General features: G+C 43.2%; 2 protein-coding genes across 2 annotated transcripts in view; both read left to right on the top strand.

Annotated features, from left to right (window-relative positions):
• The window catches only part of LOC113142859 (neuronal acetylcholine receptor subunit alpha-9), a 12835-nt gene extending 6563 nt beyond the window's left edge, over nucleotides 1-6272 (top strand). Inside the window, exons 2-6 of the mRNA XM_026328181.1 lie at nucleotides 368-513; nucleotides 595-749; nucleotides 826-1072; nucleotides 1160-1445; nucleotides 4888-6272. Of these exons, the coding sequence (XP_026183966.1) occupies nucleotides 368-513; nucleotides 595-749; nucleotides 826-1072; nucleotides 1160-1445; nucleotides 4888-5603 (1550 nt within the window). The 3' untranslated portion in view covers nucleotides 5604-6272. The remainder of the gene's footprint in view (nucleotides 1-367; nucleotides 514-594; nucleotides 750-825; nucleotides 1073-1159; nucleotides 1446-4887) is intronic.
• Nucleotides 1999-4292, top strand: LOC113142858 (E3 ubiquitin-protein ligase TRIM21-like). The gene is made up of 2 exons (XM_026328180.1): nucleotides 1999-2110; nucleotides 2288-4292. Exon 2 carries the CDS (start codon nucleotides 2290-2292, stop codon nucleotides 3970-3972), a length of 1683 nt encoding a protein of 560 aa, XP_026183965.1. The 5' UTR covers nucleotides 1999-2110; nucleotides 2288-2289; the 3' UTR covers nucleotides 3973-4292.
• Nucleotides 6273-9553: the final 3281 nt, after the last annotated feature.

Below are 9553 nucleotides of genomic sequence, written 5' to 3'. Positions count from 1 at the left end.
GTTCACTTAATGATAAACACTCTACTGAGAGACCAAAACCTCAGATATTAAAAACATATAATGATATCTGTTAGGGTTTGTTGTTTTATGGTTCACAGCCATAATCTAAAGTGACTTTAGATTATGGCTTTAATTTGTGGAAAATGTAAAGGCAGAAAGGTGAACAGGTCGAACTACAATAACAACTTAGATATCGTAAGAGTTTCAGCAGCCAGGAAGGAGGGTCATAGGTGAGTTCAGACCTAAAGGGTTAGTCCTCCGTGGAGCAGGGATGACATCAGGCTGTTTATTAGGAATCAGAGCAGCAGCTCTTGATATATCTGCACTCACTTTAATAAAGATGTCGCTCTCCCTGTGTCTTCCCCAGTTTGCTTCTCTGCTCACGGCCGCTACGCTCAGAAGCTGCTGAATGATTTATTCTCCAATTACACCAACGCTCTGCGGCCGGTGGAGGACACTGACCACATCATCAACGTCACGCTGCAGATCACTCTGTCCCAAATCATCGATATGGTATTCTGCCCCGACCACTGATCCACATGTTCATTTGCATGAATTTACGACTGTGTTGATATGTGTGTGTCTTTTCACCAGGATGAGCGAAACCAGATCCTGACCACCTACCTGTGGGTCCGACAGGTGTGGATGGATGCCTACCTCACCTGGAAGAAGGAAGACTATGACGGCCTTGATACGATCCGCATACCCAGCAGCTACGTGTGGAGACCTGATATTGTCCTGTATAACAGGTAGGTCACCTAATCTGTCCATCGATAGGACCAGTCTGAGCCACGGTTCCTTCTCATACAACCTCCTCTACCCCAGTGCAGACGATGAGTTCTCCAGCTCCATGGAGACCAATGTGGTTCTCCGCAATGATGGCCAGGTCATGTGGGACCAGCCAGCCATCACCAAAAGTTCCTGCTCTGTGGACGTGGCCTTCTTCCCTTTCGACGTGCAGCAGTGTCACCTAACCTTTGGTTCCTGGACTCACAATGGAAACCAGATGGACCTGTTCAATGCCTTGGACAGTGCAGATCTCGCTGACTTTGTTCCCAATGTGGAATGGGAGGTGAGCTGTCGTTTCGCTCATGTGTTAAGAACAATACCTCGTTCCTGAATCTACATGTTTGACTAAATGAAATCCTTTTCTAAGCAGGTCCTGGGCATGCCAGCCAAGAAGAATGTCATCCTGTATGGCTGTTGCTCAGACCCGTACCCAGACATCACCTTCACCCTGCACCTGAAGAGACGTGCCTCCTTCTACATCTTCAACCTCCTCATTCCCTGCATGATGATCTCCTTCCTGGCTCCACTGGGCTTCTACCTGCCGGCCGACTCGGGTGAAAAAGTTTCTCTGGGTGTCACAGTGCTGCTGGCTCTCACTGTGTTTCAGTTGCTCGTGGCTGAAAGCATGCCGCCCTCTGAAAGTGTCCCACTGATAGGTGAGAAAACTGCAAGTGATGACCTGATTCAAGTTGTGTCACTCATTTGTTGAGAAAATATTAAGAAAAACGTTTTTAAAGGGTTTCAGGGTTTAACGCTGAGACTCGGTTCTTGTGAAAAATTGTGTGATTTCTAATGTGAGTTTGACAGAGTCAATTTATCTGCAGCACAAAACTCAAAGCAAAGAGAAAAAGCTGCGTAAAAATGGGCACTTATTTAACTAAACAAGTTCAATACTATGGGGGGGGGGGGGTTCCAAATGAAAAGCCAGCAGTATACTACAACAATAGTTGGTAGCATCACAGTGACTGCATCTATTTTAGTCCTGCATCCTGTTGAACTGGTACAGCTGCTTCTGTTAGCGCGAGTCTGATGTTAGCATTAAAGCCTGAAGGCGCATGCACATGCCTTTCTCCACATTACGTGAACTAGAAACTAGAAATCATTGCCAAACCAGAAATGCAACAAACCTTCATCCTGAAAGTTTCAGTAAGAGCCAAGCAGCTCTGGAATTACACGGAAGGTTTAACACAACATTTCACAGATGAAAGCGAAGGACTGTGGCAGAAGAGCTGCAGTCGAGGTGTCTCAGTTCATTCTGAAGACAAACTAAAGCGAGTACAACAGAACCTTTGCAGGTCAGCAGAATTTCTGCCCAACACTGGTGAGTACATCTGGTGAAACTTCTAGTTCAGGCATAATGTGCCAAGGCAGCAGATTTTATTCAAGAGCAGAATAATTGTTTTAGTTGTCATTCTGGATATCCCAAGACTTTAAGCTTCAAGGAAAAGATTCCTCTTTTGTTTTTTCATCCTTTCACGTTTTCATTCTCGGTGTGTAGATATGGCCGCTGCCAACTGTCTGCTGACTGAAGATCAGTTTCTGTGTGCCATCTGTCTGGATGTGTTCACTGATCCAGTCGCTACACCATGTGGACACAACTTCTGCAAGAACTGCATCACCCAGTACTGGGAGATAAATATCCCCTGCCAGTGTCCTGTGTGCAAGGAGATTTTCTACACAAGACCTGAGCTGCGGGTCAATACACTGATTTCTCACATGGTTGATCAGCTCAGACAGTCGGCTCAGCTGGACGCCTGCAGCAGCAACGTAGAACAAATTGCTCAATCTGAAGACATTTTCTGTGACATCTGCACTGAAACCAAACTGAAGGCAGTAAAGTCCTGTCTGGTGTGTCTGGTCTCCTACTGTGAGACTCACCTCAAGCCTCATCAGACCGTCACAGGTCTGAAAACACACCAGCTGATCCATCCTGTAGAAAATCTCCAAGGTAGAACATGTACAAAGCACGATAAACCTCTAGAGCTGTTCTGTAAGAACGACCACACATTTGTCTGCACGCTCTGCCTGATTTCACAACACAGGACACACGATGTTGTTCCTCTGATAAACGAATACGAAGAAAAACAGGATGAACTGGTGGAAAAAGAAGCTGAAATTCAGCAGATGATCCAGAACAGAAGGCTGAAGATTCAGCAGATCAGACACTCACTGGAGCTCAGTAATGAAGATGCAAACAGAGAGAAAGCCGATGGTGTTCAGCTTTTTATTACTCTGAAGGAATTTGTTGACAGAGGCCTTACTGAACTCATTGAAACAATCATAGACAAGCAGAGACCAACAGAAGAACAGGCTGAAGGCCTGATATTAGAGTTGGAACAGGATATTTCAGACCTGATGACAAGAAGTGACGAGATGCAGCAGCTGTCACGTACAGGAGACCATCTCTACTTCCTCAAAAATTACCCATCTCTCAGTGCAACTCCACCCACTAAGGACTGGACAGATGTCGGTGTCTGTCCACCATCGTACGAAGGGACTGTGGTCAGAGTTCTAGCTGAGCTGGAGAAAACTCTCAGTCATGAGATGAACAAGGTCTTTGAGGCAGAGCTGAAGAGGGTCCAGCAGTTTGCAGTGGATGTGACACTTGATCCTGATACAGCAAATCCATGGCTCATCCTGTCTGCTGATGGAAAACAAGTGAACTTTGGTCATGAAAATAAATATCTCCCCAAAAATCCAAAGAGATTTTCTTATTATGCCAGTGTCCTGGGAAAACAAAGTTTTAGTTCAGGAAAATTCTACTTTGAGGTTCAGGTTAAAGGGAAGTCTAAGTGGGATCTGGGAGTGGCCAGAGAGTCGATCAACAGGAAGGACAAAATCATGCTGAGTCCTACAACCGGTTACTGGACTCTGTCTTTAAGGAATGAAAACAAGTACAAAGCTCTTGCTGACCCGCGAGTCCATCTCTCTCTGAAGTCACAGCCTGAGAAGGTGGGGGTGTTTGTGGATTATAAAGATGGTCTGGTCTCCTTCTATGACATAGATTCTGCAGCTCTAATCTTCTCCTTCACCGGCTGCTCCTTCACTGAGAAACTCTACCCGTTCTTCAATCCCTGCAACAGCGATGACGGGAAAAACTCTGCTCCTCTGATCATCTGTCCTGTCCGTACCATGAGGGTGAACTTAATGCAAATATACTCCAGAACAAGAAAAAATCCATAACCAACATAATCAGTCCTATATCTCAGTTCCTGAGTCTGGTTACCATGAAATCAGATCCAGATCAGGACTTGAACCTCTTGAACCCTCAGACCCTCCTGCAGTGGACCTCCTGAAGTATTTAGTTGTTCTGCTGGAGTGGAGCTTTGCATTGACCAAGACACAAATGTTTTATGTACAATAGAAAAAGACACAGGTACAACAATGTGAAGATGCATAGAAATATTTCAAAATATTTAATATATTAGTAACATATAAAAACTTTTTTTTATTTAGTCAAACATTTTACTTGTTTTGTGATATTTTAGAACTTTTTCAAATTTGGTGAGGAAATAAAACTGGGTAGAATAATAAATGTTATTTTTGTATCTGCTTGCTGATTGATCCAAGGGAGTAGAATCTGATCTGTTATCTACATTTATGTTTGCATAGTGCAGTTTCCCTCTTCGTAACATTATTCAAATAAAAGCAAGATGGATGTGATGTTTCAATTCTTTCAAATCTATTTTAGTTTAACATTGATGTTTAAATATCAAAGTGAAATCATACAATGTTAAACTACTGATGTTTTTATCATTAACGAGTTGTGTGATATATAAACCGATGGTTAATACATTGACCCATGAATGGGCCCAGATTTATGTTTGTTTTCTGACCACTGAAAACTCCTGTGGTTCCCAGTCAACGTCTAGTAATCAGGATAAGTTCTGCAGTTTTGGTTCCTCGCCCAGATTTATCCCGTTGCCTCACATTAAGATGTGCCCAGTGTTGATATGTACATGCAGCTCTCTGGATTCTCCACCTAATCTCCACCAAACCGGTGACAGAGAAGCAAAACTGACATTTTTTGATGAAACTTGAATCATTGTCCTAAATATGGATTTTGACCTGAATGAGTTTCCATTTCCTTTTCCACAGGGAAGTACTACATAGCTACCATGACAATGGTCACTGCATCAACTGCACTCACCATCTTCATCATGAACATACACCATTGTGGCTCCGAGGCTCGTCCCGTCCCACAATGGGCTGACCGCTTCATCCTTAACTACCTCGCCCGCATCTGCTTCGTCTACGAGGTCGGAGAGAACTGCCTCGGGGGTAGCTCATCCAGGAAACAGCCTCCATCACAGGAGTCTGAAGCCCCATCAGCCACTGGCACCAACCCTAAAGAAGCAAACTGGGATGTGAATGGGCAGGCATGGGGAGGGAGGGTGGAGGAGGATGGGGCTGGGAGGTCTCTGAGGGGGAGCCAGGATTTGACTCACCAGACAGACTGGAAAGAGGATCTGTTTGTGACCATTGACCACTCAGAGCAGGAAGAAGCCAGAGGAGGATCAGACAGTGCCTGTGGAGGAGAAGAGCATGTCAAGGAAAAGAAAGGTGTAGGAGGTGACGGAGGGGGCGCCAGGCAAAAAAGGAGGGAGCTGGTGAAAACCCAGTGTGTCTGCCAGCACCAGGGACTGAGCAAGAACATTGAGTACATTGCCAACTCATACCAGGACCAGCGGGCCACACAGCTGCGCATCGGGGAGTGGAGGAAGGTCGCCAAGGTCATGGATCGCTTCTTCATGTGGCTCTTCTTCATCATGGTGTTCTTCATGAGCATCCTCATTCTGGGAAAAGCCATCTGATGGACATCCAACCTCGAAGTATGGCAGGAAAAGGTGGTGAGTTGGTGCACTGGTACAGTTTTAATGCTCCTTTAAGTCTAGAACCAGTTGGTGAACAATGACAGCTTTGTTCAAACAGCTACTGAATTTCAGCAGGATTCAAAGGTGCAGTCGTCCATTCCTGTGTGCAGCACAGCAGTCTGCCATAAATGATCTATTCAAAAGTTTTTGCACCATAATTTCAAATGTAGATGTGTAAGTTGTAAAGTGGTTGAGCTACAAAAAAGAGAGAGCAGAGCTCATCAGATATGAAAAGCTACTTTAATTAAAATCCAGTGATCTCCAGTTCTAAGAGCAACACACACCTGAAGCGTTTCGACACGGATCATTGTGGGTTGACTCATGTCTGTGCAAAGCTCAATTAAAACAAATCCTTTGATAAAACTGATTTAAAAGGTTGACAGGGGCAGTAAAGCTAATTGTCTGTGTGAGACGGCCACTGCAGATTAACGACAGTTTCTCTCTCACTTTATCTTTGAGTTCACTTCAGTTTAAGTTTCTGCATGAGCGAGTGACCATATCTGCACATTAAGTCATTTCATACACAGCCTGGGCATAATTACTTAAAAACCGCATTTATTATTTCAACATTTCTGACTGAAGTGAAAAAGTTAAGGTTAGAAAACTTGATATGCCTGAAAAAAAAAGTTACTCATCTTCTCATTTTCTCAGTCTTTGTAATCTTTAAACTAAACACATGAAATGCCAAATTTATCAATGTACCTACTTGTTATATATCCTGTGTGTGTGGAGTTGACACGTGACACACTGTTAATGTCAAGAAATGCATTCAACTTTATTATTAAAACAACTTTATCAAGTGTTGACAAAAGCTTTCCTGTGTGTAATAATCATTGTATTATTTATACAACCTATTTTAGTCCATTACCATTATCCCTATTAAGGGACGGATGGTTTGGAGCTGAACATGGAAGCTGGTTATAGATGGAAAAATGTTCCGATACTGCGCATCCATATTTTTTGTAAAGGTAACGTTGGAAAAAATGACAATACACTAATTTTAGAAGGAGGCAGATCAGTTTTTAATTCTATTCAAACTGAGAATCTAAAACCTCCTCCGTTTTATTTCATGTGAGATTTGCACAAACTAAAATCTACAATGCTGAGTGGATCACAGTTAGAGCTGCAGTCTGCTGTGTCTGCAGCAGAGGGCGCCGCTGTTGTCTATAAAAACCTGCTTCACTTGTAATGCAGCTACAGACACCAGAAGATGGCGCTGTTATACAATAAAAACAGAGGAAGGAAACCAGGTTCTAACATCCAGTTAGAAATAAATTTCCACCATACAAACTGTCAGGACAAATATCCAACATTATCAGTAAAGTTCATATCTGTAACTGCTCAAAGGAGCTTTCCACTCATCATAAATGTCCATTCATGGAATTGATCTTTCACATGAGACAGGTATGACCAGTTGTCACCTGGTTTATTAACAGTCACTGCTGCTGCAATGCACCACAACATATTCCTTCCCCCTGGTCCTGCAGGTTAAACTGAGCCCTCACCAAAATTAATCTGATGGGTCATGAAAAACAAACAAACCAGTGTGTGTCAGATCAGCAGCAGTCATGATGAGTCTGTTTGCTCTGAAGAGGAACTAAACTAAACCTGGTGCCACCTGGTGGTTTATAGAGCTCCCAGGCCTGGACACACTGCAGCACCTTCTCATATGTGGCAATAAAACCCAAGACATTCCCATTTTACTAACACACCTGCTTGTGTTTGAGAGTGACACATTAAACAGATGCTTTTCCTTCAACATGTGGCTGTAAAACTAAAATCACAAATAGTTTCTGGAAAATAAAAAGCAAAGATCTAAAAAGTTTCTGCTGACAATAAGAATTAATTTGTCAAGTGAAGTTAAGGCTCAGTGTCACTGATGCACCTTAATTAAATTTAAACAGCAACATGCAGAGTACGATCTGAATATTATTAGTAAAGAACAATCAAACAAGCGATGATGGTGAATAGAAAAAAACAAGGAAGCAACAATCCATGAAACAACCAGTTTTAAGGCAGAGGTAGGAACCTGATCACGGGGCATGAGAGAGTGTTGATCAGTATTAGTGACAGGAATAAATCGACTGACTAATCAGGACTGAGGAGAAACAACATACAGACACGGAAACATGAACCAGAATCAAAGAGGAAGTGGTGTCAAAATAAAAGCCCAAAGAAGAAGTTCATGGCAGATCCTAATAATAATTGAACAGCAAATATGTTTATTAAACCAATCAAAAATCAATACTATCTCAGACAGGCCTTGAATCATTTTTCACTTTGCATTAAAATCTAGTTTTAAGACCTTTATAATTTTATAGTGTCCAGTCGTATGAAACTGAATCAAATGAACACAGACTGACATGACAGTAAATGTGAAGTCAGAGACAACTGTGGAGGTCAGTAAACATAAAATCCTACTTCACACGATCGAGATTCTTATTTCTACTGTCCAAGAGCAGGGGTGATGTAATAGTCCTAGGAAAGCTGGGCTCCCTGTGCAGATCATAGTTTTGTGCTGTAAAACTTTAATAACAATAAACTAAAACAGTTGCAAAACTATAAACTGTTGCATGTTGGGAGCTCAGGGGACTCCACTTTCCCCTAATGCACCACCAGCTTCCTCACTGTTTGCTGCGATTGCCACAGCAGCCACTAATGATGCTCCTGATGCCTCTGAAACCAAGCTGATCATTAATGAGGTCCACTGTGAGCTGCCTCCTAACAAAACACTTATGAACAGTTTCTGATGGTAATCAGCCCTGTGGGAGTGGAGACGGGCCACTGATAGATGTTTATCTGAGCTCAGAGGAAACACTGATTACAGGAGGTGCTAATGAAAGCTCCTGGGACCAACAGGGACCCGCTTCACTGACGAAGCCTGCTGATTACAAACTTCACAACATACTGTGCTTTGGTCCACAGAAAGAAAACTTCTCAATTACTAAACGCTTTGGATGACCCCTGACCTTTGATTTAACACAAAGTGCAGGTCTGATCTAACAGACTACACTGAGCTCACACAAACACATTAGAGAACACCTGTCCAGGTTTGGGCTTAATGCATCGACACACAACAACACTGTTCAATAGTGTCAACAGTGTAGTTCACACTTTGATGCATCAGTGTCGGTCAGACCCTGTCCCATGTCCACGTGTACAAGGACATTCCTATGAAATGGACCAGCCAGGTCCTAAAACCAAGTGGAGGCTTTTCAGAACACAGTTCTGCGGGTTCAGAGAAGGTGCAGACACTAAGCTGGTCAGGAAACACAACGAGAAGTGTGAGAGTAAAGAATAAAGGCCAGTCTGCAGGCTGGAGTCTCTCTAGAGACAAAGGATCTCCCAGTCCGCTGCCCCCCGTGACACCACTGCAGCTTTTAATTCTATTAACCTGCCGGTCACTAAGACACCTGGGAGCTCTGAGACCGCTCATTAAAGCCCAGCAGGACAAGAGCTCTATCTAAACCACAGCCGCTTTAACTTGACTGCAAGTTTGACTAGACCTTAAGAAGATTCAGATACATGAAAGACTGGGGACAGAAACAGATGATGCAGCTCACAAAGGGGCTGCAATATGATGTGAGCTAACATCTCTACTCTTATATCGCTGGGGAACGCGTTTAAAAAAAATACATCATTTCCGGTTTCATTTCCAGGGTCAATGCTCTGTTAGAGTTATTGGTAAAAATGTGATACTTGGTCAGGGAATTGCTGAAGGAAAGATTAATCACAGACTAATGTGGTCTGATAACTGCAGGGAATCCCCTTAAAGTTCACTAACTATTTGAAAGTTAGACTATGACATGTTGGACTCCGGCAGGGCTGCTCTTTCCCATCACCAGTTCTGTCCATTATTTCTATTTACAGAATTTCTAGGCGCAGCCAGG

Source organism: Mastacembelus armatus, chromosome 14, assembly GCF_900324485.2.
Source record: "Mastacembelus armatus chromosome 14, fMasArm1.2, whole genome shotgun sequence".
Taxonomy (NCBI): domain Eukaryota; kingdom Metazoa; phylum Chordata; class Actinopteri; order Synbranchiformes; family Mastacembelidae; genus Mastacembelus; species Mastacembelus armatus.
The sequence above is the reverse complement of the archived record's forward strand: the minus strand, read 5'-3'. Positions and strand labels throughout refer to the sequence as shown.